We start from the raw sequence: 26,119 nt of genomic DNA, 5'->3' as shown, positions 1-26,119 counted from the left end.
TTATTATTTGACAATACAACAACAAAAGACATCAAAAAACCAGAAACAGCACTTATATTCTGAAACACCATTCCACATGTAACAATTTTCCTGGGCTCACTCCTTGGTAAATATATGACAAGGACTAGCCTTTTGTCAGTCTTCAGCACATAAGCCCCATTCAGAAGTCCTTAATCCTCTTTGCTCTTAAAGGGGAGAAAGAGTCTCTAAAAGTATGTAATCTAGTTTCAATATAGTTTTAGATATCACTTTGGGTCATGTATCCCAATGAGAATTTTATGTAAGCTATAAAAAATACTCCTTGAAAACTGCACCTATTCATAGACAATTGAAATTCTGTTTAACTTTCAGAGGGTTGATGGAATCCCTGAGCTGAGAGATACATATTGCCTAAAAAAAATTTGCTTCCAGTAGCAACTCCTCTCCATTCTGAGTTAGTGGAATGGTGTAGCTGTTCTCTGTCCCAACATTGGCCCCTGTTCCCTTTCCTGTTACCACTTCATATTTTCTAACTCCTTGTGCAACTGTAGATGGTATCTCCATACTAATGGGGTTTCATTATATAAAACTCCTCCCATAAATTCAGAGATACTATATTACAGCATTTTCAAGTCAATGAGACTTTCAACCAAAAGTGAGTTAAATTACACTTGAAATTTTAACTTGTTCACTATTGTTGATCACTGCCTAAGACTGAAACTGATGCTCTACAAAATCTTCACCAGACTTTTAATCTCTGCTTTACCTGAGTTCATTTTTAAATGGTTGCTAAGTATTTTCTAAAATATCTTCTATGATTATCTTCTCTATTGTGCTATTTTTGCTCATACTAACTACCTCTTAAAGAATCTGCCTAGTGTTGCTTTAGTCACATATCTAGAATGTTATTAATTCATCAATAATTGCCATTTTGCTTTTACTTTCTGCACCTGGTAAATTACCATCAATATTACTAAAAGATCCCCACTGAAGTCCCACGTATCATAGGGCTCATGACAAAGTTTCTTTTCCCTTGTCATTAAACCTGCCAGGGAGTTTGCAAAGTTCTTACCTCAGTGTCATATTTCAGCCTAGTTAATCTTGGGCCAAGTGGGATTATCAGCGCTGTAACAATAGTTGATCTTATCCCTGGATTCAGGAAGAGAACATATGTCCAGTGACTCCACTGGTTCAGAACTGACATCCATCGTAGCTTCCTTGCTCTTGTTTTGCGTTAGTGCATGTCTTTGTTGTTTAAAAATGTCTCATTATGTTTCCGGTAAAGCATTTTTGAAACTCCATAACTGAGCAAGTTCACTCCTCTCCTTGCTACGTCATAATTTGAAAAAGTCAATTTATGTTATTTAAAAACAGAGAAATTGACTTCAGGTTTTGCTTTCTATGACATATCAGGAAATTAATAGAAAGTGTGAACAGTTATCAGCATGCTGTTTAAATATTTTATATGATTTGGTAATAATATTTATAAATAATCACAAATCATACTGCATTTTCTACTACCTTCTTGAAAGAGGCAGAGGAAAGATTCACAAATTCAAAACAAACATATTTTCTCTACTGTGGAGGACAGACTTGAAGGCGACCCCATGGTCCCTGTCTCCTGCTGTTCACACTCCTGTGTGATTCTCCCCTTTGAGTGTATCATTCCAAGATCAGTTATTTTAAGACACGTGATTTGCTTTAACCAATGAACTATGGTAAAGATGATGGGATGGAAGTAATCACATTTACATGATTACAGAAGATAAATAAGATTGTGGTAACTATCTGCTAGCATCTCTTTTCTCTTTCTCTCTTGCTCCCCCACTCACTACCTTTCTTTCCATTACTAGTTTTGAAGTAGCATGCTGCCACGTATCTTATAGCTCCAAGGGAATAAATTCTGCCAAAAACCTGACAGAGCTCAGAACTGGATTTTTATACTAGTTAAACCTTCAAGTGTAAATATAGCTAATGCTTTGATTGCAGCCTTTTGAATCCTGACAATAATCCAGTTGTTTTCCCTGGACTCCTGTACTACAGAAACTGTGACATAATATATGTGTGTTATTTTAAGCTGCTATATTTACGGTACTTTACTATACAGCAATAGAAAACAAATACATGTAAAAATTACTTTTTGTCTTTTTTTCTATTTCACTTATTAATATCATCAAACATTCATTTATGTAGGCTTAAAACATGTCACCCTAATTTTATCTTTTCCAATATTACCTCTGATACCAATTATTAAATAAACCGTATTTATTGTATCTCCAGTGAGTATACTCCCTTGGCCATCAAATCAAGTAACAGAACAATTCCATAACCCAGAAATTTTCCTTATGCAGACTTCTTTTCATTTATTACCACCCTAATCCTAGAAACACAGTGATGAATTTCAATCATCATAGATTAGCTTTTCTTGTAGAAATTTTTAAAAATGGGACTCTACATTATGCACTTTTGTGTCTGATTTTTTTCATTCAGTGTATTTTAAGAGTCACCTATCATCTTTGTGCATGCATTTTCTTCACTCATTCACTAATTGGTGGATTTTGTGTTATTTTTAATTTTAGACCAATATAGATAAAGCTTCTTTGAAAATTCATACATTTGTTTTTTTGTTGATATGTGCTTCCATTATTCTTGGTACCATATTTCGGAATAAAATAGATGAAGCACAGACTAAGTGTATGTTTAACATTATAAAAACTGACAAAGTGGTTATAATATTTTATACAACTAGAAATGAATAAGAGTTCTATTACAACTGATCATTGTCAGAACATGGTATTACTATTTAATTTTAGCTATTCTGGTGGGTTACACTGTGCTGTAACACACAGATTTTATTTTGATAGTCACATATAAACTTTTAGTAAATTTACACTGCATACCTTTCTAAGCCTCCTTTCTATCTAGTCAAATTCATTCATTCATTCATTCATTCATACATTCATTCATTCATTCATGACTGAAGCACACATTTTACACATTCCCTGTTTCACATTCTATACTGTATTAGTTGTCTTTGATCATTTTCTTGCAATATACTTGTCTAATTTTTCATCTTTCTGTCAAGTTGAAATGAATTATTAAACAGCAAGTTCATGCCTCTTGGGAATTCTCCTTTTGTTTTCCAAAAAATAAAAAACTCTTTCTACTATAGTCTTAAAGCAGCAATTTTTGAAGTATCATTCCAAGATCAGTACCATAAGCAGAACTTAGGACCATGTTATAAATTCAAATTATTTGGACCCAACTAAGTCAGAAAATCTGAGGGTGGGACCATCTGATCTAAACTCCTCCAGGTATTCTGATGTGTGCTAAAATTTGAGAGCTTTGCTCCTTTTTAATAAAATTACTACTTGATATTTTGCATGGTAGCCTATGAATCAGTTTTATTCAATAGATTATGAGCTCACTGAAGCTAGAGACTATAGTTCATTCATTCATTTTTGTGCCTCTCACAACATCTAGGACCAAGTTTTGTACCAAGCATAGAAAACAATGATTGCTTGCTGAATTAAATCTTATTGAAAGGCAAACCACATTTTTTTCTTTATCAACTAAGTACTGAGTAACTGATGTTTGTTATAAAATTCATGCTCTCACTTCAATTTCACTTAGTTCCTCAAAATAAACACAATGAGGAATATCAAAAAACATGTTGACTTTCAATATTTAACAAAATTTTTTAAATACAGAGAAACTAAAAATTGTCTTTCCTTTACTAATTAAGTCTGACTTTTGGAAGGGGAGGCATCAGTATTCAGAGAAAGCAGGGATTATTAAAAAATAATTTTCTATTTTTCTGCAAAACAATTTTATGTGCTTTTCTTTTGGAGGCAATTGCTATCTGTTTCCTCCTTGAAGTGAATTCTCATGGTTAATCAGGGTTTTGTTTTTGTTATAGAAATCCTCTATATTGTTGATTAGTTGGTTGGTTTGCATAATGCATCCCAATTTATCTGATTATTTACAGAAGAGGAATAACTGTATATCCTGACTCAACTGAATGCTCAAGTGTACACTCTTTAACAATTCTCTTTTTTCCCATTACTATTTGAAGGCCACTTTTGAAAGTGTGTGATCTTGCCAAAGTCCTGAATTACTGCAATTATAATTCTGACACCCTGCACTACAGGCACGTTATTATTTGATTTATATTGTAAAAAGACAACCTAATGGGCCCATATGAACAAATCCACCCTGATTGAACTTTATGTCCTTTTCTTGCCATTATCCTACTGTAATTATCCATTCTCACACATATTTCACAGTTATATGTCCACATAAATAAAAAAACCATGCAGTTATTTTTGGATTATATGTACCTCTTCATAAATTAATCTTTAGAGTTCAATTTTGGGGACCTGTTTGGACTTGAGTCTAGTTTTAGACCTAGAAGCAAAGAAGGGCAGTGAGGGTAGGTCCTGAGGAACATAAGCAGCATCTTGGTAGGCAGATGCCTTCGGAGAGGCTGTTAACAGTTCTTCAGGGAAAAGAGGGTTAACACACTTAGATGGGGTAGAACAGCTGCAGCTACTGGCAAAGGACACTCAGCAGAATTTAGTGGTTCAAAGTGCTCAGCTTCTTTACATCCCTGTTCCAACTTTCAGAATCCCATTAACAAACAGTTGGGAATTCAAATTAGATGTAATTCAATCACTTGTATGGGGAGACTGGATTTGGTTTTCAGAAGCCATAGCTCTGTGGCTGTAGGAGATAAAGGTTTCTTTCAGGAAGATATAGAAATATTCAGGTCCTATATGTTGTGTTTGAACTGGAAATCTAAAACTCTGAGTTCATTCTTTTCTTTCCCAACTTATCCAAGGGCAATTATGAGCAACTAACTAATATCATAATACTAGGTAGTTTGACAAAATTGTTCTAGGCATCAAAAATATGGTCAATCAGAACCTTAGCTTTATAAACATTAAATTCAGAGTATTCAGTGATGATGCCAAACAAAACACAAAAAAAAACATCTTTTAAATGCATGGTTAATTGAATATCCACACTGAAAAAAAATAGAAAAAAACCTGAAAAATTGAAATGGGATGATGTTCATTACTTTAAATCATTGCATATAAATTTTCCAGTAAGATGTAGAACTAAATTTGGAAGACAAAACAATGAAGCTACTAGAAGACAGCATAGCTGAATATCTTCATGACTTTTAAGAGTGCAAAGATTTCTTAAACATGACATAAAATGTATACATAAGAGGAATTATTGATACATCAGACTATATCAAATTTAAGAACTTCTGTTCATTTAAAATTGTTGTTATAATAGTTAATAGAAGAGAACCCACAGAATGGGAGAACCCATTTTTCAGTACATAAGTATCTAGAATATATAGAGAACTACGAAGCAGTAACAGGGACAAAATAAATATTTAAATGACTAACAAATCTATGAAATGGTGTCCAACCTTGTTAATCATGGGGGCACTGCAAATTACATGACAGTGTAAGAGTTCTTCACACGAACCAGAGTAGCTAACATTAAAGGTAACAATAAAAAGCTAAAATAAGAGAAAAATGACAATACCAAGTGTTAAGAAAGTAAAGCAAAGGCATTTTCATATGCTGCTGTAGATAATGTAAATTATTAGTACAATCTCCATAAGAAGTCTCTCACGTATTCTACTTAAGTTAAACATATACTTATTTTATGAGCCAGAAATTCATCCTGAGAAATGTATTCAACAGAAAACAAGCAAAAGGCATGCACTAAACTAAAAGGCATGCACCTAACATTTTTGAAGTATTATTGAGAATAGCTCAAAAATACAATTTACATGTCCATTTGTAGAATGGATAAACAAATTTGGATATATTCATATAATGAAATGCTTTAAAGAAATTAAAATAAGTCAGTTATGCCTATATATAACAATATGGTATGCTTCACAAGCATCTTGATCCAAGAAGCCCAGTGTAAAAAAATACAATTGCATGATTCCTTTTGTATGTGATTCAATACTAGTATTAGAAGTCATGACAGTGATGACTTTGGGAAAAGATGGAAGTAGTATTGATCAGAAAGGGAATGAAAAGAGGTGTTTGAGATACTTCAGTATTCTTGGCCTAGGTAAAATTTACATAGGTATGTTCACTTTTTAATAATTCAATGAGCTATATGTACATATGCCTTTCATTCTTTGGGGTGTGTGTGTCATACTTTAATATCAAAGTTAAATGAAAATGCTCATGCTAACTATGGAAAATAAATAGGTCCTTAGTGCTTTGAAAGATAGTTCAGCAAAGACAACCAAGATTTAAATTTGCATGTATTTATCCAAAAACAAAAAGAAAATTTTGAAGAATACCTCCAAAAAATTGTATTAAAAACAAAAAAGAAAAAGAGAAGAGTTCAATTATGCTGTTATTTTGCCTATCTCTATTTCTGCATGGACTTGAAGTCCCTTCCTTACCATTGGACATAAAGACATGTACTTTTTTAAAATTTAATCGGATTAGAGAACTAATTCCAGAAACCTTGGAATAATTTGGAAAACTCATCCTTAACATTTGGTTCTCCAAAATCACTCTAGGTATCAAAGTGCGTCATTCAGGGTTCTCCAGAGAGAGAAACAGAACCAGTAGGATGCCTGCATACGTATAATATATGTTTCATTACATATTCACGTATTTATGTTACGCACCTGGAGGGACCACCGCACAGGCAAGTGCCCGGGGTGGGGCGGGCGAGAGGGTGAGCGCGCAGCCGCAGCCCGCGCCCAGTCAAGCGACGCCGGCACCCACGTCCACGCCCCGGTCCGCGCAGTGTGCAGGCCCCCGTGCGCCGCATGGGCCGCTGGGTGCGGCTGTGACGTCGCCGCGAGCGGCCGTGGGGACGCCTATTCCCGCTTCTGCACCAGGCCTGTATCCACTGTGGTGGCCGTTTCCGGCGCCGCCCGGCCCTGCAGGTGCTCTTGCCGTAGGAAGAGAAGCGCGACTGAGCACAGGTAGGGCTGCCGCGCCCCGGCGCCAGGCCCCGCGCTGTGAAACGCCGAGAAGGGGATGCTGGGAAGTGGCGCGGCCTGGCGACCCCATGCCTCACGTCCAGGTCACGCCGTTTTGTAACCACTTTCCAAACTTTTAAAATTCGTAATTGGAAACACAAATGTAATGCAAAGATAAAGCACAGATCTATATGATATATTGGGGGTTGGGGGGAAGGTGTACATACATACAAATAATGTGTGTTTATTTATATATGAATATCTGCTTCTACTTTCTCTTTTTGATAAAATATATATTGAACGTTTTTGGTACAGATGGCGTTTACCAAACACAGTGAAAACGTTAGCGAGGTCCAAGTGCTTGCATAAGAGTTGAAAACCAGTCACCGGTATACCCTAAGATCTGAGAAGAGAGTCATATAAAACAGACCAACACTGCCAGAGTAGTGACATGTAATTGCTCTCTGCTTTCCCTGGACCACTGTAACCTACTTTTACCTAAGGGCATCCTCACTCTAGCTGTTCTGTCATCTTGGAAATTGCTTCCCCTAAATAATTGTATAGTTTACTCCCTTGGTTCACACAGGTCTCTGCTCAGGTAATCCATATCATCACAGTGGTTTTCCTGCCTACTTTGTCTCCCCATGATGCTTTATTCACCTTATCCTAGTTTTTTTTCTTTGTGATACCCAATGTGTGAGACCCAGTACAGCATGAGCTCTATCTTTATTTTTCACTAATGCATTTACTTTTAGTATCAATAATAAATTTTGACCCAGAGTTGGCGCTCAAAATAGTTTTGTTGAACAGACGAATGAATATATATAATTTAATATTTCAAATATGAGTATAAATTAACCTGAGGTGGAGAAATGAGGACACGAAATTAAGGCAAACAGAAATCTTGAGCCCATAGCCAGACGTTTTGGAAAAGGTGGCACTTTCAAGCAAGTGAACCATGTTGAGTAGTGGGGGTTACTGGTTGTGAAGCTAGGGATGCAACAACAGGGACAACAAGAGAGGCTGAAAAACTAATTGGGTATTAAATCAAGCAGCACCTGATTGGATATGAGATCAGGAAGAATGGATTGGAAAGGGAAAGACTAGGTCAGATAGGCCAGTTGAGAGACGTGGTATCCTGATGAGAGAAGCTTGAAGTTTGCATTCAGGTAAGGTGAATATTGCACTTACAGGCATGCTTAGAAAATATAATTAAATACCTTTAAGATGGTTGGATGTGGAGGTAAAAAAGTGAATGAGATCAAGATGAAAATGTAAGTTTCTTATTTGGGAAACTTGATGTTATATGCAGGAGAAGAAATAGGACAGGTGATGTGGATAGTGAGTAATGACTGGAGTATTGGACATTTTGAGTTTTTGGCACCTGTGGAATATCTAATTAGACATGTCCAGTAAGAAATTTGCCTATACAGACCTGAATATCGGATGAGATCTAGGAACTGGAGATAGACATTTGAAAGCCTGTGATAACTGATGCCATGGAAATGGATGAGATAAATCAGAGAGAATGTGTGCAATAAAGTGAATCTGTAGACTCTAGAGTTAGGGAACATAGGTTCTATGGTACAGGTGAAGATTGGTGCTGTCACAGAATGAGGAATGCCGCACATTATTCATGAGAACAGAGAATGTTTTTATCTGATGGCTTCTGTTTTTTTCTTTTTCTTTTTTTAATATTGGTGCCTTTCTGAATAGTTAGATGACTCTACCATCTGATTAAAAGGAAAAAAGTTTATTTTATTCTACTTTTAAATACATCTGGAATCTTTTTATAATTAGGGTTTATACCTGAATTTAAAATGCTATCAATTTGCAAATATACCAGCTGCGTGAAGACTATCCATTTTTGATATGGCAGTGAAAATGATATTTTAAAAATAAACATCTCACTTTTTTTCTGAGGATTGTTTAAGCTCTTCTAATTGCTTTTAAGAAAAAGTCAAACCTTTAAAATAGATGTAAAGGATCAGATAGAAATGCCCTTTTTGACTTTAAAATACCAGATTTCTATTTCTCTTAGACTTGAGTTAATTGAAAACAAACACATTTTTCTGTATTATTTTTTTCATCCTCAGGACCAATTCAGTTTCTTTTCAATAAATCATGGAAGAATGAACAAATGAAAAATTGGAGGTAGTCTTTCAAATTATAGTGATTTTAATATTAGGATTATATTAAGAGTCACTCTAATCTGTTAAACATATGGATTTGTAAAGACAGAATTATGTGGATTTTAGTCCCAGCCTTGCCATTAATTTCTTGTCTTTGATCTTCAAGATATTCCACAGAAAATTACACTGGTTCATTACAATGATATGCCACTATAATTGAACCTGTTGAACAAGAAGAATAAGCATCCATATGCATTAGTGAAACAGACATGTAAATGAAAAATAACAAAAGGAGACTAGAAACAATAGAGGACATAGTAATAAGAAAGTTTAACATGTTTACACTGAGTCTGTATCTGACCATCTTCCTTAGGCAACTCACCATAGGGTCAAGCTATCTATTCTAATATGTAACAGTCTCTACATGTAACCATGTGTATCAGGGATAAACATTTGCTTTAGGAGTTGAATGTCATGTGTCCACCACTGCTAAGAGAAAGTCCTGACCTATCAATATTCACTAGTGTTTGTAATTGCTATTGCCTGGCAGGGGAGCAAAAAAAAGCAGTAATTCATTCATTAGATTAACATTCATCCACCATTATGTCAAATTTAGGGGTGAAAGAAGGTTCTAGTACATTCTCCTCCATTTACTTCTATGACACTTTACAGAATTAAAAAAAGCCATGGAGATGGATATTTATATTTCTCAATATCTTCCAGTATGAACTAATTAGAAGAAAGTTTGAAGACTTTTGGAATGTGAGTAGGAACAAAATATTTCTACTCCAAATTATCTTTGGAAGTAATGGTAAATGATACATAGGTGGAGGTTAATTTGTTCCCTGTTTTCTGCTTAGATTTCGACTTTGCTATACCTGTATTACCAAGGTACTCTTCCAAATGTAGGAGGTCATTTGAAAATCATTACTATACCATATACTAATTTATTTGAAAACCACCTGCATTCAAAATATGAAAAAGAATATGTAAATTGTGTAATATCAACTTTGTTTAAATATGGCAATATTTTCTTGAAGTATAGGAATTATTAGCTCCATTAATTTTCCACAATTGCTAATTAAGCATTTTTAAAAATGCAACCGTCATAATAAAAAAACGTTTATAAAAAAAGTCATAAAAACAAATAGCTAATGTTTCATGCTAATTGGAGTTTTACATATACAGAATGTTAAAGTAGAGAAAGCACACAGATGGAAGCTGCAGGTGTAGCCATCCTCTTAGGCTTATTTTGTGATAATCATGAGATTGGTTCCTGAACAGGATTATATCAAGTATGGGGAAGGTTCTGAGATTTACCCTGCTTGCTAACTCACAGGTTAGCCTGCCATATAGTTTTGTGTTTGGCAGAAAACATGAGACATCTGTATCACAGAAAAAATACTTTGTTATTCAGGTACAAGAAGTATGAACTTCATAATCATATCCGTGCCTCTCCCATGCTCCTAACCCATATGCCCTGCACATTATGCAGGTGGGTTGAGATGTATTCAGCATGCACAGTGGTTTGTCTCACAGATAGGAAACCCCAAGGTTAGAAAACCTCAATATTATATAATGAATTGCAAGCAAACCTGCCCCATCTATTCCCCAGAGGAAGAGCTTATCTTTACTAAACTGAACAGCAAATGGTCCTGCTGAAATTTCTGGAAGGAAAAACTATCTCCATCTAATGAGGCTGTTCACTATAAAACACCGTTGAAACGTAATCCCGGGGAAAAAAAATTAAAAAGTTGTCAGTGTCTCAACTTGACAGTCTCTACTTAGAGGTGTTGATGAAATGTGAGAGACACCATGAGCATGAACAGTGAAAAAGGCAGTTAACTGTATTGTTTGAATGAATGGTGAGAGATGGAGTCAAGGTGCAGCTTGGCCACACATCCGCTGGTATTTCCAACTGCCAGTCTTTGAAATTCTCTCACGAACTAATCAATTATTGCACATTTACTGGCTATACACTATGTACACTCTTATTTTAAAGATTTCATGTTTTGTTAAAAATTAATACTTTAATTCAGCAAACTCGTGCCTGCTGTTAACACACTAGCACTCTCCATTCGTCATTCTATCTTTTAAGGGGTTCTGAACTGGAAGCAAGTTTTGCATGGGAGTGATGAAAAGGGAGTCTGACAGAAGAAGTTTATCAGAGAATCCAGGCGTGCATAGGAAGCGAAAGCAGTCAAAAAGCACTACGGTATCAGGAAGAGTGTGTTGTGTGAAGTTAGGAGGAGAGCACTGAAGTGAAGGTAGAGAAATGTTCCAGTCAAGCTTCGCTTACCATCTAATTGCCCTTGGTCTGCTCATCACTTACACTGGTTGCTTTCTTAGGAAAATCACTTCATAAGGCTAATAAGTCACTTCAGTTGCATTTTGGCTGAACATACATTACTGTAACTTAACATATGTAATTGAGTACATCATCTAAGATGATATTCTCACTATAAAAGCCATAAGGATGGTTTCTCCAAGCAACACTGATAATGTACTTATGGCAAGGTAATTAAGACCTCCCTTGCTGGCCTTGTATTGTTTTGGATTTAACCCTCTACTACTTACTAGAATCTGTGAATTTAGACATGTTGCTTGATTTTTCTGTGTTTCATTTTATCCCTTTGTAAAGTAGGATTTGCACTTAATACAAATATTTTTTGTATGTATTCAACCATATGCATGCAAAGAACATAGTGTTCTACTGGAGAAATTCTATCTACTTCATAGATGGAAGGTACTACCATAATTACTGTTGTTATTATTTTAAAGAGCAGGGGAATTACCTTGGCTTAACAACATCTGAGAAAAATGGAACAAATAAATGTTATAAATTATTAATAATACAGCATCTAGAGAGAAACCTGAAAAGATGAGATATATACTACACAGATAATTCCATTAATTTGGAGAGGAGAATAGAAAAATTGGTGAGAGTAGAAAAGATCTTGTTTCAATTACCTAATTGAAATCAGTTTAATTGAAAGGCTACCATGAGATAGTATAACAGAGAAGGAAGTAAGTTATTTAAGGCAAGAAAGGTTTTTGAATCATGTGTCTGGCTTAGGATTCTAAAGAAATGAAATATAAAAAGTAAGAGAATAGAGGTTATGTCTCCCAAAATAAAAGTGTAGTCTCCTTTGCTGTTATTCATGTGTCATATCCGATCTTCACACAGTTCCACACTATTTCAGGACTGATGAAAATCCATAGGATTTGGAGTGGCACAGTCCACTGCAAAATATTCTACTCTCCTTCTCTCAGCTTCTAAATTTTAGGTACAATTTTAGGAGCAATGATGTTAGGGTTGAATAGCCAGAGATTCTTGACATGGTTTAATATGTAGTATCAACATCACAAAAACTTTGGATTATATTGCTTAGTATGATATTTAAGATAAGTAGCATTAATTTTCATTTTACACATTGAGAAAATTCAATTCAGAGATCACAACCCTTCCATGTGAGAACCTGGGTCTAAAAGGACTCTGCTTCTCTACTGTAGTCCCTCCGTTACTGCATAATTCCCCCCTCAGCATAATACTGAAAAATGACAGTCAGATGTACCAGTGATGGAGAAAGTTCTGAGAGAATCAACGTGTGGTAAGAGAGCCCCAGTGAGGAGCACTGCTGTGCGATCAGAGGACCCTGCTGCAGCCACCTCGACGAGCAGCTGTGCGTATGCTTTATTCACCTGTGTGTGTCACACATGCAGTCAGGGCTTTGTCTGTTCAGATGGTTGATTTGCTGAATTTGAAATTCCAAATAAGTTGTCAACGCTGTTTTTACTTCTTTATCCCAGAACCTCCAGAGGTTCGTGAAGATGAAATAACGATGAGCCTGATATGGTGGGAAAGGGAGGTTACTTGCCTTGTTTAAAGTTATTTGTCCTGGTATCAGTCCATCTGTATCTCATGAAATCAAGCAAAAGAGCTTTGTGCTCCCCTTTACTAGTATTCAGTGTTAGTGCTTTCAAAAAGTAGAATTGAGTGAAAATACAATTTTTAAATAATGATAATTATTGTTTATTCCCATTTTGTAAAGTTTTAATTCCGTTCATAGTCTCACTTTTACCCCCCACTAATCTGCTGTTGCTTGAGTGATCAGTTGATTCATTCATTCCACAAACACTTTTGCGTATTTATTCATTACCAGGTAGTTTGGATGCTGGGGATTAAGTGATTAAGAGGAGGTATTTAGTCTTGGTTTTAAGAAGCTGGAAGTCTTATAAAACAGACATATTAAAAAAAAGTATTTATATTAAAATTTATATCAACTAGATTATAGCTATAACAAAGAGACTTACCGTAGTGTGGGGTTATGGATGACTTTCTGGGAATGTGATTTTAAGGAGAAAAGATGAGGAAGAATTAAACCATGTAAAGAAGGGGAAGAATCATGTCTGACAGAATTTGAAATCCTGGTAATGTGAAGAAGCCTTTATTTGTAATGAAAGTAGCTGACTGTGAAAACAGTGAAATAAGTTTGGAAATGAAGTCCATAGCCAGTTTATGCAAGGCTTTGTAGGTTAAAAGGAAGCCATTGTAAAGTTGAAGCAGGAAATACTCTTATCCAAATCATTTTTTTAAAGGTTTTCCCAATATTTAGTGATGAATCAAGTGAAAGTTTGCAAGGAATGTCAGAACAGGTGAGCTAACAGAATGTTGCAGGGTTTCTACTGTTGTTCCATTGAAAGGTATTTGACATATAACATTGTGTAAGTTTGAGGTATATGACATGTTGTTTGATACATTTATATATTGCAGATCCATTATGGTTCTCACCAATGCCGTGACATTCTAGATCAATAACAGATTTGATAAATATTTCAGAGATGGAATCAAATAATTGGTGGTTTATCTTAAGTAAAGAAACCGAGGGTGGAGGGGAGGAGAGAAGGAAAGAGAGAGGAGTCGCACTCAGATTGTTGGTACAAATACCTAATTGGACAGTACGCTTTGCTGAGATTTGAACTATTGTCAGGTATGAGTACGTGTGGCGGGGGATGGGCAGGGGGAAATCATGGGTGGCCTATGAATCAGTTTAAGCATTTTGCCTTTGCTTTTCTATTGACAATCAAGGGAGCTGATAGTATGTGAATAATTGCATATATTAGAACGGAATTTAGAACAGGCGCGATAGAAAAGCTAAAATTGGGCATTGTTAAAAAAATAAGTCGGTGCAAGTTCCAGATAATCTAGAATTTAAAGCAGTTTTCTTTCTTCTCCAATCATTAATCTTTGGTTCTAAATAGTGTGCATGTTAAATCACTCAGATTTCCAAAGTTTCTTTGATAATTAAATAAACTAATATTAATTCATATAATAAATATTATTTATTTAACAGGAAGGAACCAGAGAAGAGTGAGATTCTAAGACAAAGAAGTTAATTTTCTCTGGTTTCCTAAATTTGGAGCCACCCCACTATGTGTATATGTGTGTATGTGTGTGTTGATGTGTGGTATCTACATCTATTTCTCTACCCATATCTGTCTGTAAAGATACTGATTAGTCCCAGTGCATAGAAAATATGATAAATTTGATCCTTTCACATTTAATGCACATAATTCAAATGAAAATAATTAAGTGGACTTATTTCAGCTGCAAAACCTTAATGTGTTCTGTGATACGGCTTATTGCTGTGGAATTGGTTATAAAAAAAAGTGCTCCAGTTGTTTTTTAAAAGTCATTTTTACTCCATATGCTCTATTGACAATAAAAGGGAAAAAAAAGCAATTTAAAACCTTTTAAATGATGCATCTATTACAATGTAATGTGTGCTTTCATACTGTTAAGAGTAGCGTCAAATCCCATATCAGGTCAGTTTTTCATTTAGTTCAAAATGACCTTATGGAACGGGCTATCATACTGTGCAGTTACATATAGTAATCTAGTTTTTAATATGTTTATGCATTATGTTTCATTTTTCTTTGGTAAAATGTCAATTGTACACCACTGAGTTGGTAAATAAATGTGATAGCTACCAAAAATATTCATCAGAATTTTCTTTTTTCATTAGTGAGAAAAAGAATTTGTTATAATTTGTGTTGGGAATAAACTTTTCATTACCATATAATATATTTATCATGTCTTCACTTTTTTATATAATATATTTGTAAATATGTCATTTGGTCTCTAAAAATGACTGAAGAAAACGTCTTAAAGTTCTTTAAACTCTGTAACCTTTTGGGAATGTTAATAGTTCAGTCATTTCAGAAAAGAAATATAATGTCATGGGGGGAAATTGTTATGTATAAGTATTCTTCAGTGTAGTGTTTTTTCTTTTATTTTGAGTGTAATATATTTTCGTATCTTAGACAAAGCCCCAGGTCTGATTCTTTTGTATGTATGTGCTTTGATATCAGTAACTATGGCAACAAGAATTTAAATGCTGAACGTATAAGTAAAGGTAAAATGGAGAGCATAAATCTTCAAAAGAACATACCAGTTTTCCTACTGCCATTGTGAGACACAAAAATAATTTTCAGAATCATACTATCACTTATGCAGTTAATGTATCTTGTCTGTCAAAAAGTTTTGTTTTAGCTTTAGTTTTTTGTCTTTTAGTGAGATTGTTTAGAATTATTTACACTACTGGCCTTTATGTTTCATGTTACGGTTTTGTGCAGTGGCTGACATTGGTTATATATGCAATTAGATTTCCACTTCCTGAATAGTGATATGAAGATGTCTATGAAACCACTTCTGAGTAAAACAGACATAACTGAAAAAAATTATGTTAGAAAAATTAAAATCGCTGGAATTTGTCCTGAGAGTATAAAGCAAATGAATAAACACTTATTCAAGAAAATCTACTAAATGTCAGGAACAAAAAGGAGAGACTTGAGCCATGGTCTCATCCCTGCCTCCATGCTGAATCCCTGTTTAGCATGAAGGAAGATCCATACTGGGCAGCTTTTGCCAGTAACAGAGGGCTTTTGTCCATCCAGTCTCTTTTTTCTTCCAGGTAAGGGCTATAGAATCTCTCTAGAATTAGGGTATCATCAGCATTTTTCGTCACATCCAGCTCTTTGTTGCCTAAGGTAAATCCCAGACAAGGTGAAGAAGCCTCCCTTCTTCATCCCCGCCCCAATGCAAAAATCTGGCACTGAACCCAAAGTGAGGAAGGCTGAGAATGTTTCTCCAATTGCCCTCACCCCAGCTCACTCATGGGGTGGAAGTGCCCTACCAAAAGGGTCAAGCTGAGACAACCAGAGGCTACTGCCTTTTTCCAGCATCCCATCCATATCCCAGGTATATTATTATAAGAGAAACAGGCTGTATCACCAGCCCCATCTCCAGAGATCTCTAGCGACTCAAATATTTTCCCAGAAGATTTAGGCCATAAGAACAGAGTACTGATTTTATTTTGTATAGAGTGTAGGGAAGTTTTAGCCTAGGATCCTCAAAAATAGAGGGATTTTAATGATAAGCAACTAAGGAGAGGTTGATATCTTCATGAAAATGAGCTAAGCTTTAGAACAGCTTTTTTTTTTGACCAGAGACAGTAAGTTAAGAGAGAGCTAAGAGGATCCTTCTTGGTGTCAGAAAAGAAAACCCCCAAACTTTCAAAATGGGCCTCAAAATTCTCTGCAAAGGAGCCCAAATAGAGTTGGATCAGTCTGTGTAATAATTTATGCTCTTAAACATTGTCTAAAACAATAGAACCTCCAGCCAGCAATTAGTGGACCTAACAACTGAGTGTGATGCCAGCACAGGTAGACAGTTTAACAGAGATCAGGGCACGAGCCTCTCAAATGAGCTCAGCTAAAACCACTGTCAACACGGGGCTGTGTCCACTGAGGAGCAACATCAGAGGCTTCAGAAGACAGAGGAAACAGGCACCACTAAAAAAGTCCACCTGTTTATTAAACAAATAAACAAGTAAACAACAGCAAAATTAGCAAGTCCCAGGGACACCTCAAAGAAAATATTAAAGGGACACTTTTAGGTTGAAAGCAAACACAGAGAGAAATTCAAATCTACTCCAAACAGTGAACACCAGTAAAGGTAATTATGCAATTCAAAATAAGATATATGCATCATGTTTCTTTTCTTCCTTTCAACTGATTTAAAGAACAATTGTGTATATTAATTAGTATATAATTATATTGTTGGACCTATAATATATAGAAATGTAATGTATTTGACAATAAGCCCAAAGCAGGTAGAAGAAGCAAAGCTGTATAAGAATGAGAAAAATGATCCCACATGATAACTCAAATCCACAGAAATAAATTAAAAGATCCCAAAATGATACATGAACAAGTTAATATGCTGTGTAAAAATACATCCGCTCTCAATTTTCTATTAAAGCTTTTATAAATATCATCTACTTATATAAAATAATAGCTATTACAGTATATGGCAGACGAATCCAACTGTATCAATCACAACATTAAATTTTGAATGAATTAAACAATTTAAAGGCAGATTTTCAGACTGAATAGAAAATGAGTGAACCAACTATAAGATCTTTACTGGAGCCGCACTTTAAAGTACACAGTTAAGTTGTAAGTCAAAGGATATGAAAAAATATCATGCAAACATAAACCATAAGAAAGCTGGAGTGGCTATACTAATAAATAAAAGATAATACAAACTTTAAAATAAATATTTAATTTTTGTGTAGAGCATTTGCTTTTTAAAATTAAATATGAAAGAATATATTACTTTGGAAAGAATATTGTAGCAAAAGTCCCATTGTAGGGAAAATTCAAACTACAAACATCAGATACCTGGAGTTTTTGTCTGCTTCACTGTAGGTCATCATTTGTTTGTTGGTTGGTTTCTACCTTTCTGCCTTTAATTTTCATACGTAAGCCTGTATGTCCAAGTTCAAAATTCTGAATTTCATTTTTATAAAAATATATCTTGCCATTGTATAATAAAGACTAATAAATTATGTTTCACATCTTCATGAATTCTATAAATTTGGATATCAACTATATAATTAAGCATCTTTTATGTAAAAGTCTAGTATTTCCACATACGAGTAGAACACCAATTAGTTGATAAAAAATAATTCATTAAATATATCATCTAAAATTCTTTTAGGCCTATATGTTAATTTAAAAAATAAAAATAATTACACTCAGTACTTACTGTGTTTTAAGCATTGTTATAATACTTGTTTAATTAATGCATTTCATCTTTACAACAATCTATGTGTTAGTTTCACTTTCATTTTACAAATGAAGAACTTAGGTATAATGAGGTGACACACTCATAATCACATAGTGAGTATCTCGTTGATCTAAAGTTTGAGTACAGAAAGTATGGTTTCAAAATCTGGAAACTAAAAAGTCCTTGTTTTCTCAATATGTAGTTGTGTTATTTGAAGGTATCAATTATGACATTTTCTAGGTTGCCTTGGTTTGTCAGAGGAAATGTTTCATCCTTTGGTCTAAATAGTTCTTAGTCCACATGGCTTCTTTTCACCATGTCAAACTCATTAATCTAAGTGGTTTCTGTTTTACAAGCATTAACTGCATTAATCTTCATCTTTTATTTTCATGTAATTGTGCAATATACTTTTGACTTTGACCAGACAAACGGTCATAGAGGATTAATTAAATAAGTAATATTAGTAAATAGGTGATGAATACCTACTATGTTCAAGTCGCCAATAATGGTTTTGAACCAAAGACACCAGACCATGTAAATAAGCTTATGGTGTCCCAATAAAGCCATTGGTTTGTTTAGAAATAAAATATTTGGGAAGTATTGCATGCCTGTATCAAGATTACTTTAGCATTAGTTACCAAAGAAAATATAAATTTGTATTATCACTTTTGTTCACTAGTTAGAAATTAATACCTGATTCCATTAAGTCAATGTTTCATGCTGCACAAAAAGACTAATGAGAGAAGAATGCTTTGTTATTTTTGGATGAGACTAAGGTATACAGTGACTATTACACAAAAGCACTCAGTCATGATACAGAATTGCTATTTTTTATTCTAGCATCAATAACTTGTTTTAATGTTCTAAGTTGTCAGAATCGACTTAAAAGGAAATATTAGATTTATTTTACAAGATGAAATAGAATTAAACAAAATCAACTCAATGATTTTACAATATATAAATTATTTCTTAATGTTCTAATTATATAATGCAAGAAATATTATAAAATGTATAAAATAAGATGTTAAATTTCAGATTAGTAAAAAACAATAATTTTTAAATATACCAACTTTATATTTGAATTCTAAGTGAAATTTTCTAAAACTGTGTTTAATTCCTCAAAGACTTATTTTAAAAGTGATGTTTTCATTTTTGGATTATGCTGTTGAATAATTTTACAGGATAACTCTTACTTTACCAGGGAACATAATTTTACCAAAACATTGCATGGAAAATATTATCTTCCAATTAGAATTTTTTAAGTATTCATTGTCAAAATTCAGAAAATAATTTTAGCAACATCATTTTTGGAATATTTTTCATATAGCTATAGTATTTAGGGTTCTCACAATGATATCAACCTCTTATATATTATAGACTTTTATTATATTTATATGCTTACCCTGTAAGTATACTAAATGACCAAGATTTTTATATTAGTCTATATGGAATGTATCTGTTCATATAGAACATTCATTTGCATGACTGGATAAATTATATATTTCATAAATTATTTTACTTTCATTTTGAATCAGCCTTTGCCTACCACTTCTGTGCTGTTATATATTACTATTTTTGTTTAAGTAAATATTTGGTAAAAATTTTAGCAGTGTCTCATAAAAATTGTCTTAGAAGAAAATTTAATCTATCTATAATACAGTAAATTCTAAATATAATTTTATACTTGGAAATGCATATATATGCAAATTTAAAGCATATTGGAATGTTGAAATTACAAATGTAGACAAGCAGGAATGGTCAAAAGCGTAAGAGAGGGAAGTTTCTGCATCTATGTGTGATTGGTCAAATGATCCAATGAATAGATTAAAACAGTACATGACTTGTTGATATTATTTAAATTTATTTATTAATAAATTTACCATTTAATATTAATGGCAAGGATTTGAAGAGAAGACCTCAAATGCACTTCTGCCATACTGTATGTATGCATTATCTTGTAATATTTTAAAGGGAAAATATTGTTGTATTAGGTCCAGAAATCAGGAGAAATAAAGTGTGTGTGTGTGTGTTTATGTATACACAAACATATATGTATATACACACATATATATGGCTCCTTTTTAAGTTGATGTGAATTAATTTTTGAGTAGCTGCATTTACCAGTTTGTAACAAAGACTGATAAATTAATATATTTGGACTGTGGAAAGAAAGTTCCAAGTTTTACGAGCAAACCCCCCCAAAAAACACAAAAAAATGACAAAACTATGTTTTTTAATGGCTGAAAAGTATAATCAATGCATTAAACCCCTGTAAAATGTTTATCTAAATTGAATAGTCCTTGAGGGATCACAAATTTTGAGAGGTGGTAAATGATTGTATACAATGATAAGAGTCTCACATGAAATTTAAGGGGATATATTATTATTTAAAAGCATACTCTGTTAAGTTAAAGATACATATTGTAATTCCATAGCAGTCATTCTTACACACATGCATACCTGCACCCATACACACAAGCAAGTTTAGCTAATAAGGACATTTAACCCAAAACAAAGTAGAGAAAGAACAGAAAACAACAAAAACAAAAAAACCAAAGATGGAATTAGAAAACCTTGCAAGATGTTTAAACCCAAAATTTGTAAATGATTCAATTAAGAGCAAATTATCTAAACAATCAAAAGGCAAATAATGTCAACTAGGTACTGCATTTAAGAAATGTATTTTAAATATAAAGATAAATGCAGCTTGAATGAAAAGAATGGAAAGGCTGTATTTACAAAAATTAAAGTAAACTTCAGAAAATAACTATTTCCAGAGGTAAAGGAATATTTTATAATTATGAAAAGGTCAGTTATTTGAAAAGTTCTGAAAAAGTCATTAATGCATTTGCATCTCATGATGCAGCTTCAAAATATATGAAGCAAGAACTGACAGAAAATAAAGTAGAAATCAATTTCAATAGAGATCTCTCAAGGATTCTTCTATAAGAAAAACAACTTTAAAAATATAAGACTTAAATTCACATAACTAAGGTAACATACTCTCCAAAACAGTAGAAAATCAGGTTTTTTAGGTCATGTGGAACTCAAATATATCTCAATAACATTAAAGGGAAGTCCTCCCAAGTAAATTGATCACAACAGAACTTGATTAAAAACTATTAAATACTCCCAGATGAAAAAAAGAAAATAAAGTGGGAAATTTTAAAAATTAAGAGTGTATCTTTTCAAAATTTGGAGGATGTAGCCAAAATAATACTTGGAGTGAAATGTATATTTTGAAAGGTTTATATTAGAAAAAGTAGGTCTACAATTCAGCTGAAGATGCTAGTGAAAACGTGCTGATTAAATGCAAAATATGTATGTGGAAAGATAAAATAAAGACAAAAATAGCAAACAATAACATAGAAAATAGACAAACAAATAAAATCAATGAATCAAAAGTCTCATTTTATGAAAAGTTCCATAAATTGACCATCTATCTAGATTGATTATGCAATAAAAAAGAAAATATAGAAATGACCAAGATCCTCAATTAAATTGAGCACAGACCCAATAGACATATTAGTAAAGAAAGAAAATATAAAGAATTTTATGAAATACATTCAACTCAGAGATGAAATAATAGGCTTTTTTGAAATTTATAAATTACTAAAAGTGACTTAAAAAGAAATTAAATATCTCAATATGCTATACTTTTTGAAGAAAATAAATTTGTATTGAAAAACTTTTCCAACAAGAAACATTTTGACTCAAATGGCTTCTCTGGTATACCCTTTCAGAAATTTAGGGAAAAAGTAGTATCAATCCTACACAAACTCGTATAAGTGAAGAATGGAAGGAGGCATTATTACTCACTTTATGGGGTCCACATTGCTCTAATAACAAAACCAGGCAAGTACATTGTGGAGAACACCAAACCAAGCCATATGCTACTATATTACATGAATTTAGACTCAAAATAAAAACTGAAAACTAAAAAATAAATAAATAAATAAACAAACAAATAAAATGCAAAGATAATCCAAAAACATATATAAAGGATAATTTATATGTAAGGATAAAACATACTTAAAACATACTTTAAAACATGACCATTTGAGATTTATTCCAAGTAAAGGTTAATTGTTTCAGCATTCACAAGTCTATCAATGTAATTCACCAAAAAAAAAAAAGAAAAGTAAGATGACCAAAGGCAGAAAAGCATTGAATAAATGTATCTCCCTGTTCATGATGAAAACTCACACACAACCATCAAAAAAGGGAATCCCTCAATCCAACAATGAATATCACAAAAAAGAAGAAAGGAAGAGATGAAGGAAATGAAATGAGGATGGAATGAAAAAAATAAGTGGAAGAAGGCAGGAAAGAAGGAAGGAAGAATCAAAAGTATGGGGAATCTACGTACAAGGCAGGAATGCATTTTCCCACCACTCTTATGATGTGGTGTTAAGAGATTCTCTCTAAAGCAACAAAGCATAAAATAAAATACTCACTGAAAGAAATGTAATAAGTAGACATCTGTCTTCATATGGCATTACATATAAAAAATGATTTATGAAAAAAGAATAAGAGATTATAAAAAATTATTTGTATTTCTATATATTGGAAAATAAAGGGAACAAGTGGGAAATGGAATAAGAATTAAAACAAAACACCATTCAAGATAACAACCCAAAATATGAAGTATTTGGGGATGGGTTTTAACAAAATGCATGCACAACTTCTGCTCTGTTAACTACAAAATATGGCTATAGACATTTAAAAGACCTAAATTTATATTTGGAAAGATATGGGTTATTCATGGTGTGGCCAACTTGATATTGTTAAGATGTCAATTCACAAGTTGCTTAACGAATTCAACAAAACTCCTATCAGACTTTTTTTTCCTGGAAATATGCAAGCTGATTCTAAAATATATATGAAATTGTGAAGGACTTCGAATAGCCAACTGAGGAAAAGAAAAATACAGTTAGAGAATTTACACTATGCAATTAAAACTTGCAATAAAGCCCCAGTAATTAAGACATGGTGATATGGCTTTAGGATATACATGTAGATCAATAGGCTAGATTAGAGAGCCCACAGATTGATTTATCATGTATCAGTGCAGATTAACCATGTTCCCATATTAATTGAATGGAGCAAACAGCTAATTTTTCAACCACACTGATGGATCATCTTGATATACAGACAGGAGAGAAAAACAAAGCAAAACGAACTTTGTTGCCTCACATGTTATAAACAAAACTTGAAATGTCTTATAGACCTTAAAAGTAAAGGCTAAACTTATATTTCCAGATTAAAAAATAGAACATTTTTGTGAATGTGGGGCAGCTAAAACACATTACCAATTAGAAAAATAATAATAAATTGGGCTTCAACAATGTGAAATAAACTTCTGTTTTTATAAAGTCCTTTAAAAATGAAAAGCACAGGCTGGGAGAGAATATTTACAATACTGCTATCTGACAAATGGCTTTTATTTGAAAAATACAAGGAACTCTTGTAACTCTCTAATAAGAAGACAGACTGCCCAATTTAAATGGGCAAAGAATTTTTACACCAAAGAACATATGCTAATGTCAACTAAGCACTGGAACACTGCCTACCATAATTAGTCACTAGGGAAATGCAAATTAAAACCACAATTAGATACTGCTACACACTGCTAGAATAGCTAATATTTAAAAAGGCAGAAAACTAAGTGTTGGTAAGCGTGGTAAAATTGACTCAAACTTTCATATGCTGCTATGAGAATTCTAAAATAGTGTGACCACTTTGAAAAATATTGTGGCAATTCCTTAAAAAATTAAACATATGCTTACCATAAGTCTAGTATTTCTATTCTTGAATATTTACCTAAAATAAGTGAAAAATAGATGTTTTTAAAAGTATCTATACATGTTATTGCAGTTTTTTCCATAATAGATGAAAATTAGAAACAACAAAGTTTATCACAGGTGAATGTTTGGTCTATCCCTGTAAATAATACCAATGAAAACAGTGATCTGTTTATGTGTGAAATAAGAAGTATAATTCTCAGAATCATTATGCTAAGTGACACAAGTTAAATATAAAATTAAATATACTGTATTTTTTCATTTATATTTCACCTAAAAAGGCAAATCTCATTGATAGTGACACAAAGCTAGTTTTGCAATGGGTAGTGTAGGGGAGGTAATCAACCAAAGGTAACAGATGGCTACATTCTATATCTTGATTGTGGTGACAATTACCTGGGTGTATATATACATTAAAATTCATCGATGTGTACTCTTAAATTGCAATTAATTTTTTTGTAATTCATATTACTATTTCAATAAAAAGTAGCTAGACAAATGAGAAAGAAAAACCTATGAAGTATTAAGTCTGCATTTTTTCCTGAGCTCCACTAGCAGTGGCTTCTCCAAACAATCATTAGGATCTTCTTAATTCATGCACAAGATTGACTTTGCCAATTTTGAAAATTTCGATTTTAAGGTTGCAGCCAAAGTAGGCAAAATGCACTGCATTTTCTTCCATATCTCGCTTTTTAGTACAGGTACCTTATTATCTGCAGGAGTCATGGGACAAACAGTCTAACAGACAAATAAAACAAATGAAAACATTTAAGAGAATATGACACCATGGTCTAGTATATGTCAAAGGTACTCTTTGAAACATGAAGAATATAATTTTGCTTTAAAGCCATACTCTGAGGCAGTTTTTCCTTGCCAGTAGATGGAGTTCCATAATTTTTTCCATTCTCTCTTAATCACTGTAATAGAATGACTTGCAGGCATTTGAGCTCCAATCTAATGTTCATTTAAACAACTGCAGTGATTACTCCAGTGTCATTATCATAGCCAATCAAAAGCTTTTCTCCTCAACACTCAAACTGGAAAACCTGCACTGTAGAGTAGGGTAGAAGGAAAGAAACTGAACTTGAATAGAGGATTTCACTTTGTTTTCTCCAACAGTATGTATATTTCATCTCCCTTTATGAACCTAGGAGGTCTCTCCAGATACGAAAAAAAAAGGCAGACAGAGATATAAGTAAAGAAAATGTCTTTGTGAATGGACCACATGTGATGATTCATTTTGAATTTCATCTTAATTATTCTAACTCCCAAATAACACATTTATGGGTTTCTCAAATGTGTCTAGGTCTCCCAGCTCTAACTTAATATGGGCAATGGATCTCATCCAACTGGAAGTTTATGATTACTCATTCAACTTTTGGACATTCACTTTCTGTTGGCGTTATAAACCTACTCTTGTCTTAATGTTTTAATAAGATATAAAGAAATCTCAGTTGTAGTATTTTATGGAGTCTTTAGTTTTGCCCAGCCAGAGATGAAGGTACAGTTCAAGTCTTACCTGCTATGCTAAGCCTTCATGGGCCACATCAGTCAGCCTTTTGCCTGTGGATTTTCGAGGCAATGTCACTAAAACATCAGCATTCATATAAGTTTCTAATGGTCCCTCTCATTTGGCTGGCAGTAAGGAAAATGCACCTATAGTAGTCAGGGTTCTCCAGAGAAAGAGAACCAACAGGAAATTAACAGTTAGAGAGAGACAGACAGAAAGAAAGAATTTATTATGTAAGGTTGGAACATGGAGTTATGAGGCTGAGAAGTTCCATGTTCTGTTGCCTGCAATCTGGAGTGCCAGGAAAGCTGGTGGTATAAATCTGGTCTCAATTTGAAGGCCTGAGATCCAGGGTAACCAGTGGTATAAATCCTGGACTGAATTCTAAGACCCAGGAGCACTAAAGTCTGAGGGCAGCAGAAGATAGATGTCGCAGTTTAAGTAGACAGCAAATTCTCCTTTCTGCTCCCTTTTTGTTCCACTGAGGCCCTCAAAGAATTGGATGATACCCACCTGCATTGGTGAGAGTGATCTTTATTGAGTCTGCCTGTCCAAATGCTAATCTCTTCCAGAAATACCCTT

The 26,119-nt window shown here is 33.6% G+C and overlaps 1 protein-coding gene across 1 annotated transcript in view; it reads right to left on the bottom strand.

Moving 5' to 3' along the window:
* The window catches only part of LOC140843570 (uncharacterized), a 254,046-nt gene that overhangs the window by 144,446 nt on the left and 83,481 nt on the right, over window positions 1-26,119 (bottom strand). The window contains exon 2 of the mRNA XM_073213322.1: window positions 6,659-7,091. Within this exon, the coding sequence (XP_073069423.1) occupies window positions 6,659-7,091 (433 nt within the window). The remainder of the gene's footprint in view (window positions 1-6,658; window positions 7,092-26,119) is intronic.

This window comes from Manis javanica, chromosome 9, assembly GCF_040802235.1.
Source record: "Manis javanica isolate MJ-LG chromosome 9, MJ_LKY, whole genome shotgun sequence".
Lineage (NCBI taxonomy): Eukaryota > Metazoa > Chordata > Mammalia > Pholidota > Manidae > Manis > Manis javanica.
This window is presented reverse-complemented; position numbering and strand designations above follow the sequence as displayed.